The sequence below is a fragment of the Archocentrus centrarchus genome, chromosome 24 (assembly GCF_007364275.1).
Source record: "Archocentrus centrarchus isolate MPI-CPG fArcCen1 chromosome 24, fArcCen1, whole genome shotgun sequence".
In the NCBI taxonomy this organism is placed as follows: Eukaryota; Metazoa; Chordata; class Actinopteri; order Cichliformes; family Cichlidae; genus Archocentrus; species Archocentrus centrarchus.
The window spans coordinates 26899976-26912536 of NC_044369.1; the positions used below are offsets into that span (position 1 = coordinate 26899976).

The 12561-nt window shown below is 40.8% G+C and overlaps 1 protein-coding gene across 1 annotated transcript in view; it reads right to left on the bottom strand.

The window, feature by feature from the left end:
- Nucleotides 1–1085: 1085 nt before the first annotated feature.
- Nucleotides 1086–12561, bottom strand: part of LOC115774669 (adhesion G protein-coupled receptor F5-like) — a 38711-nt gene continuing 27235 nt past the window's right edge. Inside the window, exons 24-30 of the mRNA XM_030722025.1 lie at nucleotides 12301–12479; nucleotides 5548–5712; nucleotides 4021–5433; nucleotides 3876–3917; nucleotides 3678–3731; nucleotides 1426–1492; nucleotides 1086–1346 (exon numbers count right to left, since the gene is read on the bottom strand). Coding sequence (XP_030577885.1) covers nucleotides 1276–1346; nucleotides 1426–1492; nucleotides 3678–3731; nucleotides 3876–3917; nucleotides 4021–5433; nucleotides 5548–5712; nucleotides 12301–12479 — 1991 coding nt within the window. The 3' untranslated portion in view covers nucleotides 1086–1275. The remainder of the gene's footprint in view (nucleotides 1347–1425; nucleotides 1493–3677; nucleotides 3732–3875; nucleotides 3918–4020; nucleotides 5434–5547; nucleotides 5713–12300; nucleotides 12480–12561) is intronic.

Below are 12561 nucleotides of genomic sequence, written 5' to 3' on the forward strand. Positions count from 1 at the left end.
GGATTACTGTAATGCACTCTTTGTCGGCATCCCCTACAAGAGTCTTCAGAAACTCCAGTACATTCAAAACGCTGCGGCCCTGAAAACTGAAGGGAGTTCGCAAATACGATCATATTACACCAACTCTTCAGTCCCTCCACTGGCTTCCTGTTTCTTACAGGATTGACTATAAGGTCGCTCTTCTTACCTATCAATGCGTCTATGTCAATGCCCCTTCCTACCTTAAAGAACTTCTTTCTTTAAAATGTATGACACGCTCCTCCAGATCGGCTCACACAAACTCCCTCATCGTACCAAGGACAAATTTACGGACTATGGGTGACCGGGCTTTCTGTGTGGTTGCCCCTCGTCTATGGAACTTGCTTCCATCTGAACTGAGAGCGCCTCAAACTTTGGACAGTTTTAGAAAGGGCTTAAAGACTTTTCTTTTTATAAGAGCTTTTAATCTTTGTCCATAATTTTTAGCTATTTTATCTACACCCTGGTGTATCTTAATTTACACCATGGTCTGTTATTTAGTGTGTTTTATACTCTTACTGTTTGTTATGTTTTTTGTTTTGTAGCACTTTGAGGTTTTTTTAAAATGTAAAGTGAGTTATAAATTAAAGGTATTATTATTATAATAAGCCTGGATTGGTTGAACCACTATTTAGAGGAGGGGTTTAGTAAATGGTGATTTATGGCAAAAACCCTAACAAACGGGGATGATGGTATCAACACTGCTGAACTTTCAGTGGATATTTGATCAGGGTCAACAGCTAAAGCATTAGGCTGCTCTACAATCAACAGAAAAAAACAGAAGTTTCTTCCTAGAATGTATTTTTGTGTTACATTTAGCAATCTGTTAATTATCTAATTTATTAAGTGTAAGTGAACATCACAAATATAACAATGTAATTTTATTTTCAGGTTGTTTTAATTCTGATAATTTCAGAAAAGATTATATATATTTATATCAGTCAATAACATCAATAGCAGGTTTTCAATGAAAAATATGCCATTTAAAGTACTAACAATACAATTATAATGAAACACTGGAAACATTTTACAAGGCATACAATGTAATTTCTTAGAAGTTGCTTAGTGCCTGCCATCATCATTGTGCACCTTTAGTGATCCTGAACACTGCTGCAAGAAGCAACAAGTGCAAAGTCACAATACTGTTTTACATTTATATTTACAATATCACGCCACTGATCTTTACATGAGACATATTGTTCTTGCTTTCTTACTGTTAATTGAATTCATTTAATGTGAATTCATTATTGCAACCATTCAGATATACATGAATGATTCAGATGCACCACTGCTGTTTGAGTTTTCAGCCTCTGAAACACGGTAGTGATCTGAAAGATAACATGCAAAAGTGATAATTCAGCTGATTCACAGTAAGTAAACACAAATGTTTAATGAAAATTAACTTACATTGCCTCCTTCTGAGTCGATTTATTAAGTTAATTCCACTGAAAGTAAAAATGCCAGTGCTTGTGCTCTACGGTAGAAACAAAGAAATATAAAGTTAGCTCTATTCAGTACACAGTATTTTACTTTTTCAATATCATACTTGGTATCGCTCTCACTGCGGTATTGTACTGTATCACTTCCCATTCTTGTTACACAGTGGTGTTTTGTGTAGCTTGATTAATTACAATCTTTTACATAGTGACGTATTTCATACTGTAACCTACATTATGCTTTATCAGAACACATTTTCTCTTGAATCACCTGCAAATTATATTCTTAGTATTCACATATTGTGTCACACATGTGGCCAGTGATTATTCAGGTGTCTTACCAGCATTTTCCTGCTCAGTTTGTCAAATTTTTAGTTATTCCTTGGTCTTTAATAGATATAATTTGTTTATAGTTTTGGAAGCCAGGGTCAGTGAATTGGAAACCCGGTTCTGCACAGTTGAAATATAGCCTAAAACAACACAGACCCCAGTGTGGGCCAAGGTACTCCCAATTATCTGTACCACAGCAGATTGTGGCACAGATAACTGAGAAATCAGGCCAGCTGGGTGATTGTGAGGAAGAAGCGTAGATCTAAACAGAAGCCCCCAGTACATCAACAATCTGAGGGTTTGAGGAGCAAACTCTAGTTATTGGTGACTCTATTCTTGGACATGTGAAGCTACAGACTCCATACCATACCAGACCAGACCAGACCAGACCAGACCATAGTTGATTGTATTCCACGGTCCAGATCATGCAACACTGAAGGAAATTTGAAACTACCAGCTAAGGATAAACATCGATTTTGTAGGACTGTAATTCACGTTGACAGTAATGACACCCAGTTGCATCAAGAGGTCACTAAAATCGATATTGAGTTTGTGTGTAATTTTGCTGAAACAGTCTAAGGCTCTGTAATTTTCTCTGGTGCCCGCACCAATCAGACCAGTAGCGACATGTTTAGCCCCCTGAGTGGTGTCCAATAAATGACATGGGCTTCAAAGATAATTGGGAAGCTTTCTCAGGAAAACCTAGTTTTGTTAGGAAAGATGGCATCCATTCAGCTCTCATTTTGAAAAGTCTTGCAATATTTACTAAACACCATAAAACGTGAATATCCAGAGTTGGGACCAGGAAGCAGATTTGCAGTCTTACACGCCTCTCTGCAGCTCCGCTCCTCCTGCCAATCCTCCAAAATCCCATCCTCATAGAGATGCTGTCTGCTCCCATTAAAGAGCAAACCAAAAATTAAGTACAAAAATTCACACTGAAAGAACAATACAACACACTGAAATGCACCAGAGTAAATCAAATAAATATGGACTGTTAAACATTAGGCCACTCCTAGTAAACTATTAAATAATTGATCAATATATTGATTTTTCCTCCTTATAAAGACCTGGTTACAGTAGGATCCACCTACACCAAACAGCTAAAGGCCAGCCCAGTCACACTAGAGTGATTAACACCTGGACTGAAAGTGCACTGGCAAACCTGCAGAGCTGTCTATGCATTAGAAACACGGTGGGCATCCTTAGAGAGGCAACAAACAATATTTATGATCATTTGGTGACTGTCAGCAACTACATCAGTTGGTGCACTTCTATTGGTGTTCCCACCAGAACTGTTTGTGTCTTTCCAAACCAAAAGCCTTTGTTTAATGAAGCAAGCAGCATGCAAGTGGGCACAGTAAAAGCTGCACAGGTCCATCAGAGCAGGAAAAAGGGCACATTCCCCAAAACTGGAAAGCCTCTATACCTGGAAAACAAAACACGTGGTATGTGGCAGGGTATCCAGTCTGCCACAAACCACAAGAAGAACACAGCGCTGAGATCAGAGACACCGCTCCACCAGACTGCCTGAACAGTTTCTATGCAAAATTCGACCAGCTCAACACAGATTCTCCTGTGACCCTGTCAATTCTGCATTTCAAGTGATACACATACAGTAGGCCCTGAAGGCCCTAAAGGAAGTGAACCCACATAAGACAATGGGCTTAAACGGAGTATCACCAAGGCCTGCATTGAACACCTAGCAGGTGTGTACACAGACATGTTCAATCAGTCTCTAACAGATGCAGAACTCCCACACACATTCAAAGCGTCATCATCATCTTAGTTTCCAAAAAACAGACTCATCCAACCTGAAGGACACTCATGCCTCCGGCCATCGAACTATTCAATGAAAGATAATATTTGTGTTACATTAAAAAGATCACTTACCTTTGATGAGCTCGTACTTAGTCTAGGCACACGTCTTGAGAGGATCATACGGATCTGCAGAGACAAGCAAATATTAGGAAAAATTCAATTCTGTTCTGTGGTTGTATTCTTCCTTGAACTGCTGCTGCTACATTAACTTTCTCTCAATGCTCCTCCTGTACAGGTATAGTGCAAGGGTTTAATTATAAATCAGCATACCTTTGAATCAAATAGTGTCCCAAACAATAAAATGAAGAAACCCTAAGAAAAGAAAAACATCCTTTATTTAAAAAAAAAAAGGTTTATTGAATTACTGCCTCCTACGCATTTAATTATTGCATTAGATGTTCATGTTTGTAACTACCTGGAATGAATTGAAGGATGCAAAGGCAATATGAATTCCTCGATTTGTTGGAGAGACCATAGTTCCCACTCCCAAAGACCAGGTTAATCCAAATAAAGGAGTCAAAATGGCCACGCATCTTAAAATGACAATCAATGTATGTTTTTCATCTCTTTGGACAGTGTCTCCCACACCTCTTCTCATCATTTTGAACAAGACCACAATTACTATCAAAATGTTGATAACAACTATAGTCAGGGCAGGTATCACAAAAGCAAGCAGGGCTTTTGTCTCATTCCAGTTAAGCCAACAAGCTTCACGGTCCCTTATGTATCCATTGTTAGATGCTGTGACAGCAACAGTAATCATAGCTATAATCAGAGGGCAGCCATAGCCTAAACTGAAGCCGATGGCCAACATGGTTGACTTAGACATATGGGAGAAGACCATAACTGTCCGGTAAAAGAGGAGAAGGGCTGAGACAAGCATCCAAAAGAACAGAGCAAGGTAGAAAAAGTGCATGAAGAATGTTGCTGTGCTACATGGTCCAACTGGAACATCATAGTTCTCTCCAGGGTTTTCACTGGGGTTCTTAGCAATAGCAGCCCCAATGATGAAACATATGTCAGCAATCAGCAGAGAAAGAGCAGTGTTAATGATGGAAACATGACGCATGAAGGCAGTACTGTTTCTGGTAATGACTTTCCAAACACATCCTTCAATAATAAGGCATATAACCAAACTTGCCAAAGATATTCCAACCCCAATATAAGTGATTATATCTAAGAGTTTTCTAACTAGTGGAGGGACACGAGTTGACATCAGAATAGAGAAAGATGTCAGGTGGTTGCAGTGGCAGGTTACGTTATCATTTTCATCAGAAACAAATGTACATCCTTCATTATCCCAAGCACCAAGATTATCAAAAAGTGTGAAATTCCAGAAGACACATTGTGGGTTCTGTGACAGGGAGGTGTTTAACTTTTTGTAGCTGAGAGTAACACTTTGAATGGTTGCATCGATTTTGACAAGCACCACAGCAGCGTTAATGGCATCATTAGTTTCATGAGTTTCGTTGCTGGTGGCATTAACATTGTTGTTGATGGCGGTGGTGTCAAAAGTGGAGTTCCTTACTGGCATGACATTACTCAGGGTAGGAAAAGTAATTGTAGTAATAAAGACATTGAAAATGTCAGTGTGTGGAATTTTTATGAAAAAGTTAGTGTTAAGATCTCCAGTGAATGAGTTGTTGAATGTGGTTCTGTTGAGTGTGATCCGTTCAGTTGCTATGGAAAATCTACCATCCAGCCCATTGGTGAGTGTCTCCAGTGAACCCAGTAATGCTGAGCTGGCATTGTTGGCTTTTTCATTCAGAAAGCCCCAGGACTTTTTTGCATCATCACCAATAATGACATCAATGGTGTTTAGTACATTCTGCAGATGAAGAGATGTTATATTATTAGGAAAGAACCCCATCATGGGGTGAAAAAGTAACCTTTATTGCCAGAACATTTACTGAAAGATTTAAAAATGAAAGGCACGATTTACCTGCATGACAGTTTCATTGACATTAGTGGAAACATTTGCAATGTTATTTAGGATGTTAACAATAGCTGATATTGTTGCAGACGAATTTGCAATTTCTTTTGCACTGCCACTGACAGTTTCACTCAGTTCTGCAACAAAATTTGGCACTTTTTCAACAACCAGGTCCTGAAAAAGAGTAAAAAGAAGAAAACACAAAAACAGATTTTGATGACAGCATTTAAATGAGCTCTTCCTGAAAAATACCAAACCATTTCATTCATAAAATGAACTATTACAAACAATATTTAATTGAACTCTGAGAACACATATAAAAAAAAAATGCTGCTCTGCGATTCAGTTTAAAAAAGGCTACAGGCCATTATCATTTAAAAATATAAGAAGGTAGATGTTATGTTATGTTGTCAGGAATATAGCACATATAATTTGTTCCCAGATGCTATGACTATAACAAAAAAAAGAGAATAAACAGCCCCTGAAACACAAAAACCTAAACAGAACCTAGCACATAGTCTTTCTTTGTTTGACTGTTTGTGAGTGAGCGAGTGAGCGAGCGAGTGTAAGTGTGTGTGTATTGTGTGTTTGTCATGAACTTTTGGTAATGAGGGTGAGAAGCTGCAACGACAGATAAAGAAGGACCCAGAAGTCCTGGGCTGCCCGTCGCACCTGAGATGCACTGAAGAAATGAGGCCACACATCCCAATAACATCCCCATGCCAACCCCAGCAGAAGGAAGAGGGAGGCCCAGCCAGTGCCCCCACGGCCAAAGGTCAAGAGCAGCAGAGAACCAGAGGTAGCGGGGGGCCGACCCCTACAGAGGCTGGCCACCCCACTCCAAGCCAAAAATAGGGCCCAGGGTCTAAGCGCCCAAGAATCTCCCCTCCCCAAGCCGAAGAAACCGAAGACACCCAGATCATAACCTCAAAGAGAGCTGGTCAGCAACCATGCCAAAACATTCAGCCACCTGCCCCGGAACTGCAAAGTGACTTCACCCCAGAGAGGGGGCAGCAATGGCCAGTGGGGAGTGCCAACCCTCTAGTTATGGTTCATTTAACGTTATCACTGGGTGACTAGGATGCCTGAAGAACATGTTTGAGCCAAATAAATCTTAGTTATCAGCTTTTTGACTTAACCCAGTGGAACAGCTTGCCCTCCTTTAACCCTATAACACCGGGCGATCGCCGCTGATGCACCTGTGACCTGCCCTTACCTGCCACGAACAGCTGGTTAACACAGAGCATATCACTGCTGAGATGGCTGATCAAACGTACTTTGAAACAAACCTAAAATCAGCAAAAAACTATTTAAGCATAAAAATTCAAAAAGAAAAAATAATATAGTATCCTCAACTACACCAACGAGTATAACAGTTAAATGTAGATTATTCAACATTAGGTCTCTCTCTTCCAAGTCCCTGCTACTAAGTGATTTAATAATTGATCAACATATTGATTTATTCTGCCTTACAGAAACCTGGTTACAGCAGGATGAATCTGTTAGTTTAAATTAATCAACACCGCCGAGTCACATTAACTGTCAGAATGCTTGAAGCACAGGTTAAGGAGGAGAATTAGCAGCAATCTTCCACTCTGGCTTATTAATTAATCAAAGACCCATGACCGGTTGGGCTGAGGGGAGAGAGACAGGACAATGTTACAGCACATTACAGTAAAAGTCTTTCTGAAAGTGCTGTAACTAAGTTTAAGGATCTGATTCCTACATTGTTATGCTCTTCAAAGCCACACGCCAACACAGTGCAGAGCAGCTACCTAAACTCTGCTCCACAAATTTATTTTGTTCATGTAAAAATCTATTAGATAATGGCCTCGAGGCCTGGACTTGAGGATCCCTAATTTAAGCTTTCCAGTCAATCGGTGAACCCATGGGTTGAAACTGCGCCATCAAGAGGACAGTCAATGTAAAACAGACAGACTGATTATAATCACACCAAGGATTTGGTGCGTGAAGCTTTGAACAGAATATACGATTTTTGTGATGACAATAAATAAATCCTGAGCTAACTAATATGGTGCCTGTCTTTATGATACAATGTTGGGGTCAAGAGGGAAAGTGGAAATAAATTGGGGAGAGAGTTGTGATGTGATCGTGATTGTGTTACTTGGTTGGTAAGTGTGCTCACTAGGGACATTTTACTTATTCGTTTTTATTTAGAAATAACAGCTTTGCCGCAGTGCTGAGCTTCAGGTGTTTTCTTTTATTTGAAACGGTTTCACCTGCACCAGAAAATACACTTTAACAGGGCACAGATGATGCTGGGGTAATAATTTATTACTATGCACACACATTATTAGGAGAGATCAGCTGAAAACGTTCCCAAACAATGAAAATCTCCTTTTTCTGGCTGTTTCCAACACCAAAAAAGAAGCAGCTCAAACAAACACGCAACAGTCGCCAATACCACAATCTGTGAGGGGGGATCTGTTGCATTTCGCTGCCCATTATATTTCGAATCGCACACCAAACTTATGAATCGTTTCCTGAATTACTCACGTGGTACAGCCGGCTTGTGAGGCTTCAAACGTCACGACACAAGCCTCGATACGTGTTTCACAAAAGCCCCCCTGAATTACTCGATACACGCTTCGAAACCTCACTACTGCTAACCTTACCACACGCCAAATATTTACAACACAGAATGAAAATTGTGAAACAGATTATTGTCAACAGTTCTGACTAAGGTTTTTCTTTCTATACAGGTAGGATGGTCAGTCCCATTTCTTCACCTTTCATAACTGTCACTTTAACACAAACTAACTCAATAAAGAATACTCAAAACAATTAATGTGTGTTTTTTTATATAACTTATTTAAAACATCAATCCTTTATTTTACTAAATAAGCAGATAAAGCTAATGTAACCCCTGGTCTCCATTATAACCTGAAAGAGAATAATACAAGATGACAGAGGTGGTACTTCTCCATCAACACTCTCAAAGCAAACATCACATCTTCTCCGTTCCTCAGGTATCCTCTCACTCTCCAAGACTGCATAAAACAGTCAAAAAGTCCATTGCCTTCTCTCACAGACATCTCCATACCTCCATGTGATCTGGAACAAACACCTTTCCACTCTTCATCCTCTTCATAACTGTTCTCACTTTCTCCTTACTAATCCTCTACACATCCTGATTCAGTAACTGTTTTCCATCCATCCTCTTTGCTCTCATTTTCTACTTCTCAAAGTATTTCTTCCACCTTCTAAAAACACTGTCTTCACTTGTAAGAACATTTTCATTTCTGTCCTTAACTCCCCGACCTGCTGCACATTACTTCCAGCTCAATCGCTCTGCCTAGCCAATCAAAACAATACTTACTATTCCTTATTGTCCAGCTTCACATACATACAGCCATTCACGGTTGCGGGGGGCTGGAGTCTATCCCGGCTGACACAGGGCAAGAGGCAGGGTACACCCTGTACAGGTTGCCAGCCTGTCGCAGGGCCAACACAGAGAGACAGACAACATCCACACCTAAGGGCAATATAGAGTTTCCAATCAACCTAACCCCAGAAAGTGAATGTCTTTGGACTATGGGAGGAAACCAGAGTACAAAGAGAAAACCCATGCAGACAACATGCAAACTCCACACAGAGAAAGGGAAGGGCCTGGGCCAAGGTGGAGTCAAACCCAGGCCTTCCAGACGGTATTCTAACTGTGAGGCAGCAGTGCTAACCACTGCACCAACTGATTATAAATTGTTTTTCTTTGTCTTTCCCACCTCTTTGCTATACTGCTATCCTCCCAATACTCCCAACTTCTTTCTTAATTTGAATGATACTTTATTGATCCCACAATGGGGAAATTACAGTTAATAGAACACCCATGCAAGAAGACAACCAAACAAACATGGGGAGATAGGTGAACTGTGGCCATGCTCCCCCCTTCTGGAGGCGCTGCCATTAAAAAGATGGAAACAATAGCGAAAACATATAAGGATGAGTGAGGGGGAAAAAATCATCTCATTCTTTGTATACATACACACATAGTATAAGGTTACAAAAACCTCTGTGATAGTGCAAGAAGCACATGGCATAAAGCATGGGAGCACTAGGGTGGGGAGGACAGGGACGAAGAGAGCCAGCAGAGGCGAGAGGCGGGGATCGGGCTACTGTGAGCTGATTCAAACTCCCTCCTCAGCTAACAGTTCTGATAAGATGTGGAGTTCATCAGCAGCTAGGTCAAGGGAGATCAGTTCAACACAGATCAGAAGAAGACAGGACAGCGGGGGCATAGGGCATCTGTTTACAAAACATCCAGGAGAACAATTTGATAAGCTGCAGTCCAAGGCCGCCAGGGAGCCAAATTTCTGATTCTACGACTTGTTTTGGTTCAGGCTGTACTGATTAATTTGTTGACAGCCTTCAGTCTTTCTGGCACTTCTCAGTGGCGAAAAAAAATCCAATTATCTCCAAGATCTTACCCCTCTGAATCAGCTCCAGATACAGTATACAGAGTCTGAGTTGTACCTGTCCCTTCCTGCAGTCCCATCATAAGCAGCCTTACCAAGGCCCAACAGCTGCCTAGACTTCCCAAATTGTAACGACAAGCCAGGCATCTCCAGGACCAATTCAGAGAAATCCTAGTGACAGTACGGCCAGGCACGTCATCTTCCACCCACACAGGAATCCAAAACGTAGCCAGCCAGGAATGTTCTCCTTCCCCCAATCTCCTCATGGTGAAAAATTTGATCAAAAAAAATGCATTGAGAGACCAGCTGATCAGATCCATAATTACAAATTCTAGTTAGAAAGTTGAGTGAAGAGATGCTCTATGCAGCAAAGCAGGGTAAAAAAGGAAGGGTTGGGGAGAGAAGAAAAGTGTGCCTGTCTCCTTTGAGGAGCAGAAGAAAAAAAAATTCTCTGACTATCTCTGACTATCCCACTTTTTGTTTGCTAACATCTTGTTTTGAATACTTTCCTGTACTCCCTCATCCCACCACAGAGTCCTCTGTCCAGAGGATACACCAAACATCTTTCCTGGCATCCAGAGCCTATCTGAACTCCATCCTGAACTCTACAACAGTCTTCCTTCTTCTGTGTCCACCATTTAATCCTTGCCCCTGCCTTCACTTGTGTTAAGGATTTTTTTAACTCAATGAATAAAGGACAAAAGTTTAAAGGTAAACTCCAGTAAATTAAAAAACAGTGGATCAACCAAATAATAAACAATTAAATAATACATTAGACAGAGAGCAACAGATCAGAAAGTGCTGACTAACTTCTCTGTCTCAGTTCATCTTATCTTGAGGTTCAGCCACAAGAACGTACAATTAAAACGTCACCATGTTCTGTTATTATCTGGACAAAATTGCTCTGTGCTTGCTCTTGTGCTTTATGACTCCACTGCTGATGAGAGGAATCTGGGTCATGAAAAACCAGCTTGTACAAGACTGAGTGATGAAGGCCAACTCATAGCACCCAGAATTTGTTTATGTTTAGATAAGTGGCGGTATAAAGATGTTGTGGTTAGTCAGGAACACGGGCTCGGAGAGAGAGAGAGCACACTCTTACTCTGAGTCCCCACATGGGCATGTGTAAATTTTCTAATTCTTTAATATATTAAATGTCTTACTTTTTTAATTAAAGTGTTTCAGGTGTCTTCCTTCATAAACAACCTGTTTACCTGACACTAGCTTCCTCTTTTTGATGTCCAGCGTCATCTTGCAGACACTGCCTTGGTACATTCTCCCCTGACAACAGCTTGCAGTCTTATATCTCTTTCACATTACACATTATGTATAAGGTAGAGTCCACCTGTGTGCACCTTCCTCCAATAATATACATCACCCTGTGTTCCTCCCTCTTTTTGATGTACTTGTTCACCACTGTCATTTTCATCCTTTCTGCCCAGTCCACTACCATCTGTCCTTCTACATTTCTCTCCTTAACACCATTCTTACCAAACCTACTTGTCACCTCTGTTCCCTTCACCTAAATGTCTGTTACAATCACCAATCTCTCACCTCTAGGAGACACTGTCTACCACTTCATCCAACTCCAGAAATCCTCTTTCCTCTTTCTGTTCTAACATCCAACCAATGGGGCATACGCATTAACAACATTCAACAAGCCCCTTCACTCTCAATTTCCAGCTTCAAATGATCCTGTCTGACATTCTCTTCCCCTCCACAACACTATTTACATATTCTTACTTCCAGGTAGAACAGGTTGAATCCACCTCCAGTGCTCCTGGCCTTCCCTACCCTCAACCTGGGGTGGTTGTGGCTCAGGAGGTAGAGCAGGTCATCCACTAATTGGAAGGTTGGTGATTGGCTGCATGGGTAAGACACTGTACTCTATCCCTTTAACAGTCATGGTCCCTACTATCACCTTCACGTGTCTGTTTTTCCTTTTCTTGCTTCCTCCTAACCCACCTTCCCCACTTTCCTCTTCCTTTGTTTTCAGCCATCAATAGCACAGTTTCCACCAGTGCCCTGCTGGCCAACAGCACTGGAGGTGGTCGTTGTTAACTCGGGCCACAATTGATCCGATACAGAAATCTCATTGTTTGTGATCAGCATGTTTGATATGGCCAAGACTTTACACCAGATTCCCTTCCTAAATGCAACCCTCTAGGAATTGCTTACGCAAAATAATTAACACTAACTCTGGTGGAATGTTGCTGTCAGTGTGCAACTATCAACTGGTAAATGAAAAAAATTAGGCAATTCCCCAAAACCCTTAAGCTGCATTCCTTTCAATACACTGAAATGTTTGGTACATTAGTAGATCACTTACTTGTGAAGCAGTAAATAATTGATTGATTTTAATTATGACACAGATGTCCTCCACAAGTGTCCACTTTCCTGTCTTCTGACATTCTGCAGTCTTGTTCCCCTCTTGACCTTTATCACAGCTTTTGGTCGCTCTGTCACCTGCTCGTCCAGCTCCGTACTCACTGTCATTACACTCAATACCTTAAGAGTTAAAAACAACAACAATAAATTGGTTATTTAAAACCATTAAAAAGCAAACAAATAACGTTGTTATATTTCAAAC